The sequence below is a fragment of the Chrysoperla carnea genome, chromosome 5, assembly GCF_905475395.1.
Source record: "Chrysoperla carnea chromosome 5, inChrCarn1.1, whole genome shotgun sequence".
Classification (NCBI taxonomy): Eukaryota; Metazoa; Arthropoda; class Insecta; order Neuroptera; family Chrysopidae; genus Chrysoperla; species Chrysoperla carnea.
This window is the reverse complement of record NC_058341.1, coordinates 65,781,520-65,797,838: the sequence shown is the minus strand read 5'-3', so window position 1 is coordinate 65,797,838 and position 16,319 is coordinate 65,781,520. Positions and strand designations below refer to the sequence as shown.

The 16,319-nt window shown below is 31.2% G+C and overlaps 1 protein-coding gene and 1 long non-coding RNA gene across 3 annotated transcripts; one reads left to right on the top strand and one right to left on the bottom strand.

Moving 5' to 3' along the window:
- Window positions 1-1,767: 1,767 nt before the first annotated feature.
- Window positions 1,768-3,665, top strand: LOC123301314 (E3 SUMO-protein ligase ZBED1-like). Its single transcript, XM_044884051.1, has 2 exons — window positions 1,768-1,941; window positions 2,121-3,665. Exons 1-2 carry the CDS (start codon window positions 1,768-1,770, stop codon window positions 3,663-3,665), a joined length of 1,719 nt encoding a protein of 572 aa, XP_044739986.1.
- Window positions 3,666-15,141: 11,476 nt separating this feature from the next.
- On the bottom strand, window positions 15,142-16,002 carry LOC123300855. Of its 2 annotated transcripts, none has more exons than XR_006535409.1 (3): window positions 15,876-16,002; window positions 15,322-15,805; window positions 15,142-15,254 (listed from the first exon to the last, which is right to left on the bottom strand). It is a non-coding gene; the product is annotated as an uncharacterized LOC123300855 (long non-coding RNA). The 2 variants fall into 2 exon arrangements; XR_006535410.1 differs by having other exon boundaries at window positions 15,322-15,466.
- Window positions 16,003-16,319: the final 317 nt, after the last annotated feature.

The window sequence follows — 16,319 nt, the reverse complement described above, 5'->3', positions numbered from 1 at the left end:
ACAAGATCGAACAAATTAAAACCTCTTCCGGTCTATTTTATAAACATCTTGGTACCGCTAAAACAAGCAACCAAAAATATTCTTTATTAATATATTATAACTTAACCTATTAGATAATCAATTAGAATTAGTTAACAATCAATATACCAAAGCAATCACATTATGTCATTTAATGGACGACGAAAATTACAGCATCTCTTATTGTAAAATCAAATGCAAGAATTACACAATACTATAAATCAAATAAAAAATAAATGATCTACTCTTCAAAATCATACTCGACAGAAAAGAGGAATAATCAATGGCGTCTCAACCGGTCTCAAATGGCTTTTCGGTACTCCCGATGCCGACGACGCAATATTTTACTCAGACTCAATAAAATCCTTAATAGACGACCAAAGACAAGCACATACACTCATGCAACAACAAGTTCGCATAATCTCCTCGACTATTCAAAATTTTAACAACTCATTAACTAATTTGCAAAACAATGAAAACATACTCAATAATAATATTCAACAATTACTCCAAAACAACTACAAACTTGATACAAAGAGAACGAACAGAAATCTCTGTAATAGAACACGTTACTCTCTAATCAAATATCGCGAACGAATTATTACTCCAAATCGAGAAATATCTATTAGATCTCACCTTAATTAGACACGGCATAATAGACTATAACACGGTCACCCCTAAAACACTTTACGACGAGTTAAAACTAATTTCATATAAATATTCTCTTCCAATTCCCTTAAATATGCAAACGACAGAATTGTACTACAAAATTATAGGTGTTAAAGCCTTTTTACAAAACAATAAATTAATTATTAAATTAGGAATTCCAATAACATCGTTAAATGACTATGACTTATTTCAAGTTTATCCTCTTCCAACACCTCATTTAAATAACTCATACGTTTTCTCTTACATTCAACCTGAAAGTCCTTTTATCCTATTTTCAAAACCGAGAACACAATATGCAATGTTAAAGACTCTGGACAACTGTAAGGAACTCTTCGGGAATCAACGGTTATGCAGATCAATCCCTACATTTAGAAAAAACAACGAAAACAGCTGCGAAATACAATTATTTTCAAAAATCACCAAAACAATTCCTAAGTCATGCGAAATTAAAACCATGCACGCAGATGTTGAAATTTGGCAAAACATAAACCCCACACAATGGCTATTCATCACTTCTAAACCAATTTCACTAAATATACTATGTCACAATACTCCAGACCACGAAGAAGAAATCAACAAAAATGGTATTCTCACATTAGAGCTAGGGAAGTGAATTAATAATCGATTTTTATTTAAATCGATTTTTTTTTTCTTATTGTCGATTTTTTGTAATCGATTTTATTAATTGTAAAAATCGATTTTTAATGAATCGATTATATAAATTACCCATTTTAAATCGATTTTTGTAAATAGTGCCATCTGTGTGATAAATGAAAAAAATAGGTAAGTAAGTTTACTACATGCGAGCAAGTCGATCAAAAAATTAGCGCCATCTGTACGTACTGATACATAATTAGCTTGTATAGAGAATGCGCGGGAAAATACCCTATGTTGAAATCTATCAGGCTTATCAGCCAGTCCTAAAGTAATTAAAAATTATGCAATATAATTAAAAGTATGTCAATATAGTCAATTTAATTAAAAGTGAATGTTTTTATCAAATAGTAAGTTGATCCTTTTTGTATTTATTTTTATTTTTGAAGTTTTGAGGTATCAAAATAATTATTTTGAAGCATAAAAATGTCTTCCACTGGTAAAACACCTAGAAGTAGCTGGCGACAGCATTTTATAATGAAGAATAATGCTATTGCAAAATGTAAATACTGTACAAAAGAATTAAAGACGTGTAGTAAAACTACAAACTTGAAACAACATATGGAAAGAAAACATTCCGCTGTCTTACAAACTGACGAGGTAACATTAATCATTCGATGAACTAGTTATTATTTATTATGGTCCTTATGACTGTAGTTTATTATTTTAGAGGATAATAATGCATTTATGATTCTATTATTTATATCAAAATTTTGATAACATGAATAAAGTAATAAAAATCTTTTTGATTCTATCTTTTTCTATTTTTATCGTTGCAGAATTTACGTGAAGTTGATGTTAATGATTCTACGAAGTTGGAGAATAATTCATTGGTGCAAAGCTCATCAACAGAAGGTGAAGTTTTATCTTTAACACCTAAACGGGCGAAATCAAGTATTGGAGCTGCTTTTATGAAAATTTCAGCATACGCTTCAAATGGCGATAAAAATAAACAAATAACGCAAACCATCGCAGAAATGATATGTCGGGACAGTCTACCTTACAGTATTGTAGAAGGGACAGGTTTTAGAAAGTTCATGAAGACTGTGGCTCCTTTGTATCAGGTTCCATGTCGTAAAACTATCACAGATCTTATTGATACTAAATATGAAGATAAAAAAACCCTAATCAAACAAAAATTAAAATCTGTTAAAAATGTCTGTCTCACAATTGATGAATGGAAAGATATGCAATTAAGAAGTTTTTTAGGTGTGACAGTGCATTTCATAGAAAACTTTGAAATGAAGTCAATGAGCATCGCATGTGAACCACTTCATGACAACCACACTGGAGAATACTTATCCGAGATGATTTTGAAAGTATGTGAAGATTGGGGTTTGCCTATTGAAAAAATTGTTAGTGTTACCACTGATAATGGCAGTAACATAGTTAAAGCTATTGAAATAACTTTTGGTCGAGCTAAACATATTCGATGCTTAGCACATACACTAAATTTAGTGGTTGAAAATTCTGTGAATTCTACTGAAGTGAAACTGTTTTTGGATAAAGTCCGAAAAATCGTGACTTGGTTCCACCAAAGTGGTGTAGGAGCTGAAGAACTTCGACAGCTGCAAATGCAGCAAAAAGTTGCCGAAGGAAAATTAAAGCATTTGGTAGGAGACGTATCTACAAGATGGAACTCACAATTATTTATGATTGAACGTTTTGTGTTAATGAGCAGTACAATAGGGTCTATTTTACTAAACCACCCGAATGCACCTCAAATGCTTCAAGCAAACGAAATTGTTGTGCTGAAAGAAATTGAAAAAATTTTAAAGCCTTTTCATAATGTCACCGAAGAAATTAGCGCTGAGAAATATGTTACAGCTAGCAAAGCCATACCTATTATCAAGTGCTTAAGAACTCTTTTAGACGCAACAACAATAACCAGTGATTTGGCAAACCAATTAAAAAAATCACTGCAAACAGAATTAAGTAAAAGATTTGAAAACATCCAAAAAGTTCACCTTTTCTCGGTCGCAACTTTTTTGGATCCTAGATTCAAAAAAATTCATTTAGATGAGCCATTATCCTTGTCAAAAACAATTAATTATACTAATCAATGTTTGAGTTCGATCACCAGAAATGACGACATTCTGGCAGTGGCTCATTCTGTATCATCTGAAGCGGCCCTCGACGAACAAAATATATGGCAGGTACACCATGAAAAAATAATGGCAGCTAACACGTCAACGACCAAAAATACCGAGTTAGACTTATATATTACGGCACCGTTATCAAATCTTAAGGTCGACCCTCTCGTTGTATGGAGAAGTTCTGAAGGAACTTTTCCATACAACGAGAGAAGAAATTTAAAAGTGTGATAAAGAAACTGAATAAATAAAATAATTAGGTTATTTAGAAATTTGTGTTGTTTAAAGCTTCGTTTTTAAGTTTAATTACGTAAATCATACAAGGTTAGCCAGAAATCATTGAAAAAGTACATTAAAATTCTTTGCTATTCCTTAAAATAATTTTTTATTTCAATAATCCGTTTTTTCAGATGACTTATAAATACGTATTAGTTTTATTTGTAAATGATTCATCCAGTAAAGAAATAGATATAGTCCCAAGTTCTTGGTTAGATCATTATAAAGAAAACGGTGGTACCCGATGTAAATATATGTCTGAATTATTGCTGAAAAATTCTAAAAATTGCAAATTATTACAAACGATGGTGAAATATTGTAAAGAGTCTGATCCGACATGGCCAACGTTTCCTGTTCAAATACGTGGCGTAGCAGGTAATGAATTGTTATTTGAATTATAGATTTATTAAAATTAATATCTTATTGTCATAATAACAAGAAAGTAATTCATAATTACAATTGATGTTATCAGATACAATGGAAGAGGCAGAGAAAAAATTATTAAGATTGAAAAAAGAACATGTTTGATTGAAAAAAGAACAAATTTTTTGACAAGGGATATTAATTGATGTCAATTTATTTTTAATTGTTAATTTTTATACAATTAATTAAGCTATGCTACTGCCATTTTATTTATTCTATTTCAAATATTAATTTAATTTTTTTATTCCACTAGAATCGAAGAAATTAAGTCCAAAAAAAGTGAAGAAACCTTCTCAAACAGAAAGACGTTTTACAAAATGTTTAAAAAGAAAAAGTCACAACTCATCATCATCAATAGCATCCTCGTCATCCTTATCATCACCGTCATCGTTATCTAAACCTTTTAAGAAAATAAATAAAAACTACATTGATGGCTCAAAAAAAAGAAAAAGGATTAGTTCACCATCATCATTATCACCATCACAATCATCATCAACTAAACATAGAGAAGTGACAAAAATCAAACCAAATTTAGCAACAATTGCTGATAATCAACCTCAATATAATAAATCCGACACAGAAGCTGAAATGACCATATTAAAAGCTAGATCAAGTTCATCATCAACAAAAAATACACTATCCAATGGTAAGGAAAAAATTTGTTTATCAATACAATATCTATAATTAACTAAGGTCATATGGATTTTATTCTGCAATCATGGAATGAAGTAATCGTTATAATATTTATATATATTATTAATATATATATTATTTTCAACAGATTTTTTGCTTGAGCGTATGAACTAAAATTACAACAGTCTGTCAAAGCAACTTGCAAATTTAAAAGGCCAAATCATGAACATATCTGCTGACGTAACTCAAATTCTGACTGAAATAAAAAAAAAATAACAGTTCTCTGCTGTTAGATTCGAGTCAAACAGATAACGAAGGAGGTCACGTGGTCCAAAAATAAGAATTTCCCATATCAACAATGGAAGATTTTGATAAATTCAATGAAAAATTAAAAGAGGAAAAATATAAGAATAAAATTGTAAGTTTTTAATAAACTATAATCTTTTGTTTGTTTTGTTTTATCTTGAGAGACTCAAAATTTTAGCATTTCTGAAATTTTTCAAGCATCATATCCCAAAAAGTATTGGACAGACGGCACTGTGGGTCGGCCTAAATTGTTACAAATTTAGTTTATTTTTCAAATGATACTAGCAACTAATGCCAAAAGCTCATAGTTTTTGAATTGAACTGCAAAAACTGAAAAAAGTCCGAAAATTTTATTATGCCGGTAGCACAGCCTCTTTTTTGATTGCAAAATGTGGTTTTACACTCTCCTAAAGGTTCGGAATTACATATCAAAAATTTAACTTTACATCGCGTTATGTGATTTTAGCTGTTTTTTTGGTAAGATTTTACTGGCGTACTAATCAGGAAAAATATAAGAATAAAATTGTAAGTTTTTCAAATCAAATCTTTCGTTTTAAATTCATCTTATAGTCGCATCAAAGAATGTTTTTAGTCAGGAATCCTCAATAACAGCTCCGATTTTGATGAATTTTTTTTTTTCAAAATTATTCAGTATTTTCAGTATTATTTAAAATCAGAAATATTTAAGTTGATACCCAGCCTAAATCGCTAATGAGAGAAGTTAGAAATTTTGATGAGATATTGATTTTATAAATATAAGAAAGATCTAATATAGTGACTCTGGCAATGTTGAAGTTGTCATACTTGATAAAATGCGCATCATTATAATAATATAATCAGATAATTAAATAAATTTTCTCTTCCAGAATAAACGTTTATACTATTGTTTGGATAAAAAAAATACCATTACTCATAACATGGGTAATATTATTAGAGCTACGTATCAAGAGACGTAGCACTGTCGTTTGTGGCAGTAAAAGCAACACTAAACAAAAAAATTTTCAAAGACAAATTTTTTCACTTCTATAAAAAGTATGTAATTCATTTTATAGTGCATCATTACTTTCGTTGATAACTAATTAATTATTTCTTAATCATGTTATTATGTATGTTAATATATGTTATTATTTTATACATAATTATAATAATTTTTTTTATTATTTATTTAATTACGTACATAAATAATTTAAATTTTTTATTTTAGCTGCAATAAGACAAAAATTCCAAAAAAATCAAGACACTATTTCAGACACCAAATTGCATCAAAATTCTCTGTACGACAGCTGTAGTGTGCGCATCGTCTTTACTACAAGCTTAGATAACAGGATTAGATAATCAAAAATTGTTTTTTTTTTTTACAAAAGTTCAATAAAACTTAAAAACAACCAAGTTGCTGCATGAAGCCTAATCCTCGTGCAGTAAAAAGGCTAAATAAGGATGGGCAAGCCCAGTCCTTACCGACCAACAAAGTGATAGTGGTGGATACACCAAATATATCCACAAAAATTTGTGAAAAAAGTGACAAATTAGTGATAAAAGACACAAAAATAAATAGTGATAGAGACACGTGTGATGAAATATCCCTAATTACAGACAATAGTGCTTCAACAAGTGAAGCAATTAAAATAAATAACGGTGAAACTCAAATAAATGTGATAAACTTCAACGAAACTGTGAATAACAACATGGATACGGACGATAATAATCCGGTAACTCAAATGAACATAAGTGCGTTTTTCACACAACCATCAACTAACGTCAAGAGCATCAAACGTTAATATTAACAACCCCCCGAAAATAGCACTCAAAAATCGTTTTGCACCCTTACAAAAAAACAACGACGAAAGCGATGACGAAAGTGAGGATGATATTGACATGGCGCTTCAACAAATAACAAGTGCTATTATAAATACAGAAAATAAACACACAAAAGAAATAAAAATAAATTTGCCCAAACTTGACCTTAGTCAAGAAATTTAATAAAAGTGCGTAACGCTCTTCGAAGACTAGACCACAGACGCGCTGCGTTAAACGTTAAACCAGACATAAACAAAATAAACAAACAAATCCGACAAAAAATTAGGCAACAATTGAATCAGCAATGGGAAAATACTTTAAAAACGCTTAAACCAGGTGACAAAACCCTGTGGAGAATATCTAAATCTTTCAAAAACAAAAAAGAAAACATTCCCACATTATTGAAAGATAATATCAGCTATATGACGAATAAGCAAAAGGCTAATCTCATTGCTAATTCAATTGAAGCCACATAACAAAATAATAACCCCTCCTCCCTAGAAAACATAGTCTGTCAGTCCGTATTACAACTTGAAAACCAAACTGACAAACACAAAACACGAACAAAACTGACCTCACCACAAGAACTAAAACAGACGATTAAACGACTACGCAATAACAAGGCTCCAGGACAAGACAAAATTCAAAACTCACCAACATCAATCTTCCACTGACACTCAGCAGATTGATGGCAAACTATCTAAAAAACCGAAAGTTTAAAATAAAAATTAACGACAAATTTTCGACAGCCAGAAACATTAAAGCTGGGGTCCCACAGGGATCAGTGTTGGGACCGACCATTTTCAATCTATATATAAACGACATGCCAAGATTTGCAAAAAGTAACCTTGCGGTATACGCGGACGATACCGCAATATACGCGCATTCATTTCACGCGCAAGTTGCGACAAAACAAGTACAGATACACCTGAATATGATCCTAAAATTTACAGAAATGTAGAAGATTAAAATAAATGACGCAAAAACGGAACACATTCTGTTCACCAAAAAATTCACCAACGTAAAAATAAATAATCCATTAAAGGTGAACGGAATGTGTATCCCCACCAGCAACAGGGTGAAATATCTGGGTGTCTATCTGGACAAGGGCATGTCGTTTATCCCACAAATAAACCACTTGGTGGCTAAGGGACACGGGGTGATACGCGCACTGTACCCATTGCTTAACAGGTACAGTGCACTAACACAAAAATCCAAAAAATTGTTGAATGACGCAATAATAAAACCAGTCATCACCAACGCGGCTCCGGTCTGGTGCAATGCGTCAAAAACACAAACAACAAAAATACAACGAATTCAAAACAAATGTATCAGGCTAATCCTAAACGAAGATGGATATGCGAAAATAAAAGAATTACACAGCAAAACGGACATGAAAACCATTGATGAACAAATAAAAGTCCAAGCATTAAAATTCCACAAGCATCAAATACAAAAAAGCAAACTAACCAAACACATGACCATAAAAATATACCAACAAAAATAAAACACAAATTAATATTAAGCAAGCTAAGACTGCATCAATAAGTAAAAATCCTAAATAAAAACAAAAATTAAAATGCCAAATATGCCAACAACAACAGCAGCATAAATAAAAATTAAAAACACTCAAAACTTAACCCACACAGCAAAACATTAAAACAGTTTTTTTACATTTTACTTTTTCTGTATCATCACAAAAAAAAAAAATAACAAACACCAAATTTAACCACTTCAACCCGAATAATGAATAAAAGCGATGCAGGTACAAGCAACAGCCCAGGATGGAAGCCACGGCTAATAACCTGGACAAACAATAAATAATGAAATATGCATGATATATAATTTGTATTGTATATATAGACTGGTCAATTTAAATTTTTCGAACCATAGTAAAGATACAGCAAACCAATACATGTAAAAAGTCGTAAATTTTCCGTAGAATTCAATGCACTATTTTTTTACACTTTTAAATTCCCGGAAGACATTCAAAATGGCTGCCAAAGTTGCTCGAAAACAGTTTTTTTACGTTTTTTTAAAAAATACGCTTTGTATACAAAAAAGTTTCGAACAAAAAATGCGTAACTTTTAATTTCGAATCGATCTAGCCCGGTTAGATGTCAAAAAATTATAAAATAAAAAATTTATTGAAAAAAAACTGTTAAAAATTGCATTTTTTTGAAACGCCCATATCTTTTTGAAAAAAATTTATTTTTAAACGACCCTCAGTGAAAAGTTTGTCCTTAATATGCCCAAGAAGATCGTTTTAGCAAATTTGAAAAATATTGAAAAGTTTGGGCAAACATCGCTTTTATTGACCAAAAGCCATGTTTCTTTAAATTCCAATAGCTCATATACGCGTGCTTTTTTATAAACGTTTCTGTGCTTAAAATTTTCTTTGATAGTTGCTTGAATATGTGCGGATATTGCGCGATTGATTAATTGATCGATAACATACGAAATATCGGTTGAAAAATCAGTTGTGAAACATTTTGAAACACTATCTCAATAATTTTTTGCAATTTTTTATGTAATATAATTGCTTCTAGAAAAATTTTTTGTAATGAAAAAAATATTTATTGCAAAAAAGTACGATATGAGTGATGAACTGCACCACCTTCAGTAGGTGGAAGATTCGCTAAGTTAAGTAATCACTTACATATTGAACTTTTAAACTTTTCAAATCACTCCGTACCAAAATCACGACTCAGTACCGATTCATTTTTCATTACAAAAAATTTTTCTTTTGGGGGAATTAATATCATTCTTATTCTGTTTTAAGAGCGGGTTTTTTTCAATTGTCAATGCATACGTTCTACTGACTTAGTACTCTAGCATCATCCGGATAACCGTAAAAAAAACTATTTTGCTTGCAGTTTGGAAACAATTTTAAAACTTCTAGCACAGTTTTACGAGATGCCCAAGCAAATTTATGAAGAAAAAAACCTCCATCCATAACTAAGACATCACTAATAGTATAAAATATCAATTAGAAGCAATTATATTACATAAAAAATTGAAAAAATAATTAAGATAGTGTTTCAAAATGTTTCACAACTGATTTTTCAACCGATATTTCGCATGTTATCGATCAATTAATCAAGCGCGCAATATCCGCACATATTCAGGCAACTATCAAAGAAAATTTTAAGCACAGAAACGTTTATAAAAAAGCACGCGTATATGAGCTATTGGAAGTTAAAGAAACATGGCTTTTGGTCGATAAAAGCGATTTATGCCCAAACTTTTCAATATTTTTCAAATTTGCTAAAACGATCTTCTTGGGCATATTAAGGACAAACTTTTCACTGAGGGTCGTTTAAAAATATATTTTTTTCAAAAAGATATGGGCGTTTCAAGCAACTTTGGCAGCCATTTTGAATGTCTTCCGGTAATTTAAAAGTGTAAAAATTTACGACTTTTTACATGTATTGGTTTGCTGTATCTCGGTTACAAAAATTTAACATTGTGCTCAAAATAGATAGACTAGGCTAATATTTGTATAATGTATCTGTTATTTTTGTGAATTTATTTTATTATTATTGTAAATTACATCAAACATTATCATCAGTGTTAAATAATGCTAAAGATTGGGATGGCCAAAGAGTAGCCAGGATAAAAAAACAAGAAGCAAATAAAAAACTTTTTTTTCACTTTTTTATTTTTTGCTGTATAAACAATTTTTAATATGTAATAAATAATATTTTTAATAATGATTAATTAATGTATTTTTTTTATCAAACAATTTTTTCAATACTTAACATTCGTGTTTCTTAAAGGGATCGGACCGGGCCTACCGAATTTGGATTAGCCAAGGTATGTAATGCAGATGATTGATTTGGATCCAAATCAATCATCTCTGTATACAGATCTAGTATTCAGTAAACATTCACGTAGTTGGTTTGTTCAAGTGGTATATTCTTGTGGAATTTTATTCTAGTGAATATTTTTATTAACAAAAATGGATACTTCTGTTAATTGCTTCATTTGTGGGAACCGACTTGACAGCCTGCCAACAATTTCTCTCAAACAGAAAGCTGTAACAACGCACATTGGTTACAGGTAAATATTGAAAGACAATAAGCATGACCTATTAGAGAACTTAACCGAGGTTGATATTCATCAGAAGTGTCGAGATGATTATTATTATAACGTTAAAAAAGCTACTCCTCAGCACGGACCTTCAAAATCTCGTTCTTCATCACGTGGTTCAGTCGCTTTTGATTTTCAAGAACTTTGTTTGTTCTGTGATAAACCATGGCAAGGAAAAAAAAGGAAATAAATTTATAGTTAGAACGGAGTAATTAAAAGCTAAACTTACTTTTTACCCATCTAGTATAAGTTTTTTGGATTCTATCTCTGACAATATACCTAAATATCTAAAGATATTTTTAGATTCATTATTAATGTTTGACGCAAATGAAAAACAAACAAAAAAAATTGCATATGCTAGAAGAAAATCAAAAAATTGCATATGCTAGAGTTCATGCGGTAGTGTTGTAGACGATGTTTCCTCTACAAGTACAACTTTTACCACCAAATCTGCTGAAACTTCTTCAGAAAATGACGAAAATATAAAAAATACAAAATAAAAATTGATCAAATAGGATTATCAAGTGTACAATGTTGCGCCCAAAATCGCATATATATATCTATATATATATATATATTGTTGGGAACCACTGGTTTAAACATCAAGACAGGAAACGGAGGAAATCAGTCATCAATAATACAAAATCATCCTCTCCACGAGCAACACATGTCACGTTGCTTCCAAAATCGATGAATTGCAATAAATTAATATATAAGCAAATCAATTCAATCAATTTTCGTTCAGTCTTTTTCAATATTTTGCATTGTTATAATATCGATAATTAATAAAGTTTAATTGTTAATATTTTAATTAATTGTTAATATTTTAATTAATAAAGTTTAATTATTAAAAATATTCAAGTTCATTAATTAGAGTCAATGCAATCAACATTCTAGTCAAACAAGTTGCCTAACGTCGATAATTAATATTCAAAGATATAGTAATTAATCAACATTCTAGGCAAACAAGTTGCCTAACGTCGATAATTAGTATTCAAGAAATAAGTAATTAATCAACAATCGTAAGTCAACTTCGTAACTAGATAATATACTAGTAGCCTAGTTATATCAGAAAAGGACGTGCCTGCCAATACAAGGATAATTAACCAAGGACCTACATCCAAGGATAAGTTCCCTAATTATTGGTATACAAGTTTCGGAATCGTACTTCAAACGGTTGACCTGGTGAGAGCCCTGCCCAAGCAGTCTAGTTTGGAAACCTAACGACGGGAATCCAACATAAATTGGTGAACAGCGGTGGAATACATCACATTGGAAAAGGAAAATTTCAACATTCAATGGTTCACAGTAGTGATTTGGTTGTATTTTAACGAAGCAAACCTCCTTTTGGACTGCCTTCCGACTCAACTTCGTTGCGAGCCTACGAAAAGTAGCCCTTCACTCTCAATCGTAAGTTTTTATTTTAACATATTTGTGTTCATCCTCAAATCCAAATATTTAAATATCCCTTTAACAATATTTTAAATTCATATAAAATATTCAATTTAAATCAAAAACAAAATGTCACGTTCATCTTCTCCTGACGGTCAAAATATTTCAGAAGATGAAATCGACAATCAAATCGATAGTCATTTAAAAATGCCTATTTCATTCTTGTGCAAATTAATCACCCCATTCAATGGTGATCGCGAAGAAGTAGAAAACTTTTTACTCAACGCAAAACACGCACACGAATTCGCACAGCAAGATCAAATCGTACCTTTATTCGCGTACACTCTTGCCCAAATCTCAAGTTCAGTAAAAAATAAATTGAATTTATCTGAAATAACAAATTTCGAAGCATTAAAAATTGCATTGAGGAGATTATTCGTCGATCACACTCACTATACACAATTAATGGAAGATTTAGATACGATAAAACAAAAATCCAACGAAACCATTACAGAATATTACACTCGTCTCGACAAATTAACAAGTAGATGTATATCTGCTTTAAAAACGAAAAATGATAATCCGAATCTATTATGCGGTAAATTAGCATTTATCAAAGACACTGCATTAAGACGATTTATCTTTCATTCACATCCTGATATTTCACGCGTATTAAGAATTCATACAAAACTAGATAACTTAAACGAAGCATACAGTATTGCGATATCAGAAGAAAAAGCACTTCAGATGTACAAAAAATCATCTAACAATTCTTCTGAATCAAAATACTGTAAAAATTGTAAAACAAAATCTCATAATACAAAAGATTGTCGTTCAAAAAATCGTTCAAACCATCACGACAACAATTCAAAATTCTGTAGATATTGTAAACACAAAGGACATGAAATATCAGAATGTATAAAAAAGAAACAAAGTGACGAAAGACGAAATGCACAAAACCCTCACAATCCAAAAATAAATCATTTAAACTCAAGAATGTCCGACCTGAGTGTCGTAGAATCGGACAACTCAGCCAAACCGACACAACTAACACTCCAAATGCTAGATTAAAAAAATTAAAATTCTACTCAAACAATTCAAAAAATAAAGAATTTATCTTCCTTATCGATACAGGAGCTACAGTTTCTTTAGTAAAACATACTAACGTTACAAAAGAAACTCCATTCGATCCTAGACACGAAATTACATTAAACGGTATCGGAACATCAGACAACACAGTAAATACGTTAGGTAAAGTTCAATTAACGCTAACTGCAAACACATCTTTTGAATGTAAACATAATTTTTACTTTGTTGATGCAGGAAAAGTCAATTTAGAATTTGATGGAATAATCGGACACGATTTTCTTTCAAAATTTAATGCGAACATTAATTATTCAACAAACACTTTAACTTTATCTCACACTCCAAGTGAAATAATTATTAAACCTCGTATCCATCAAAACATACCAATTAATGTAATCAGTAATTCTACTGGTGTCATAGATAAATCAAAATTAAATCTACCTGAATCGATAATAATATCAGATAACTTCCTTATTGACAAAAATACAAAATACTATCCTATTATCAATATTTCTGAACAAGAAATCAAAATACCGATTCCCCAAATAAATCTAATAGAAATGGAAATAATTCCACAGGAACAAATCCTCTCGCTATCCAAAGAAAATAGCTCTAAAATCAATAAGGCCGATCGCCTATCTCTTTTAAATCAAAATCTTCGAACGGATCATTTAAACCGCGAAGAAAAAGAATCAATTTTACAAATTTGCAAAAATTATAAGGATCTCTTTCATTTGCCTGGTGATCAATTAACTTATACAAAAACTGTACAAGATGAAATAATCACCACAGATCCGACTCCAATATTCACGAAAACGTATCGATACCCAAAAGTACACGAACAAGAAGTGAATAAACAAATCGAGAAAATGCTCGATCAAGGCATCATTCAACCCTCCTCATCTCCATACTCTAGTCCAATCTGGATCGTTCCTAAGAAACAGGACGCTTCAAAAGTAAAGAAATGGAGATTAGTTGTCGATTATCGAAAGTTGAATGACGTAACTATCTCTGATCCATACCCGATCCCCAATATCGAAGAAATCCTCGATCAACTAGGCCAATCAGTCTACTTTACGACGATTGATCTCTGTCAAGGATTTCATCAGATCAAAATGGCTGAAAAGGACAAAGATAAGACTGGCTTCACCATTCCCTTGAACCGTTCAATAAGGTTCACAGTATTTTGATTGTAGGTTTGGTTGACAGTAATTAAAAATCAGTCAAATTATAGTAATAAGCGCGATCAAAATCATTATACGGATTGGGACAGAAAAAACCTATCTAAATCTAAACACACACACAAAGAAAAAAAAAAAATAAAGAAAAATCATTCAATTAAAAAAGTTGAATTAAAATCACGCTAGCGTGTGAACGGACGTTAGTACACGCTAACGTGTGAATAGCCACCATGCGCAATGATTATTAAAATTTAACAAACGAAAAACAACGTAGTTCGTGTATGAATACAGAACCGAGTAAAAAAGCCAAAAACAATTTAAAAATTAGGTCTCTTGAACAAATCACCCTTGAGGGTACACTTCGAATAAACATTTTATTAAAATTAATAATTTTACACGTTTGTGCCCGCAACGCGAGCACGTTTTTAATATTACATCGACAATTCATGGATTGGGATAATCAACGACGGAATTACTCTTGAAAAATCACCATTGAAGGGTACACATCGAATAGAAAATTTATTAAAAATTAATAACATACACGTTCGTGCCCGCAACGCGAGCACGTTTTAATATTACATCGATAATTATACTATCGTGGAGAAACTGGAAATCTTGCAGTCAATAATGTACTCTGGAAATAAAGATAATTGGGATAAATTCAAAGAAATGGACGTACATGAACGAATAATTAATTATACCTGGACATTTCATCAACGGCTGGTGTTGTTTGTTTTTGGTCGTGTATCGGTTATCCTGTGGTGGTTTTGCTTGGATTTTTAAGGTACGGTTTTATTTATCATATTTCTCCACCCCATCCGTATAATATCGTTGTTGGAGATTTACCTTATAGAAATTCCAAAAATTTAATATACGTATTTTTTTGAACTATCCAATTGAACATTTCCGATTTGATTTTAATCAAGAATGGTAAAGTTTGTTTTGTGAAGTGAACCAATACCGCGTTTAGAGGTGTAGCCGACAACGAGTTCAGACTGCCCATGGAAGGGTGTCAAAAGTCCTCGATTGTGTTGCACCTCGCGGTTCGTCATCTTCACCGTATTCGGCCCTGTGTTAATGCTTGACTACGTTGAGTCACGGGCCGGATACAGAAGATAAATTATTTGGTTCACTACACAGAATTAAATTTACGTCATTTCGAGAACGTTTTGTTTTGTTTCACACCTAGGTCGGAAATGTTCAATTCAAATTAGTATCATTTTATAATAATGTAACAAAAAAGAAAAACACTCACTTAATTAACAAAAAACATTGCACAAAAGAGGTTATGTAGCCTGGGGTAGTTGACTGTGATATTTTTAGTTTATATTTTTTTTAAATTCATTTAATGGTTTATTTAAAGCCAAATTTTAGAATTCTAAACCAAAGAATATTTATATTTTAAATGAAATAAAGTAACTTAAGTGTAAAAAGATATGTAAATGCGTTTTGTTGTTGTCAAATAATTTTGACATTCCACTGACTAATCCATAGAGTTGTAGTCGCGTCACAGACTACTACTCCATCCTAGACCGTTCCTTTGTCAACTTATTCTCTTTCAGATTCGATCACAATTACTAAGATCGCGGTTAAAAGACGCTTCCACTTGTCAACAAAGCCACAGTTGGTAATTTTATAGAAGATTTTAATATAAAGTCATTTTTAAAAATGCCACACCCTCGGGAAAATCTGCGGGCCA

Bases quoted from the DNA above. Each gene is read 5' to 3' on its own strand.
- LOC123301314 (XM_044884051.1), top strand. From the start codon at position 1,768: ATGTCTTCCACTGGTAAAACACCTAGAAGTAGCTGGCGACAGCATTTT. The intron at 1,942-2,120 runs GTAACATTAATC...TTATCGTTGCAG, and splicing joins CTGTCTTACAAACTGACGAG to AATTTACGTGAAGTTGATGT.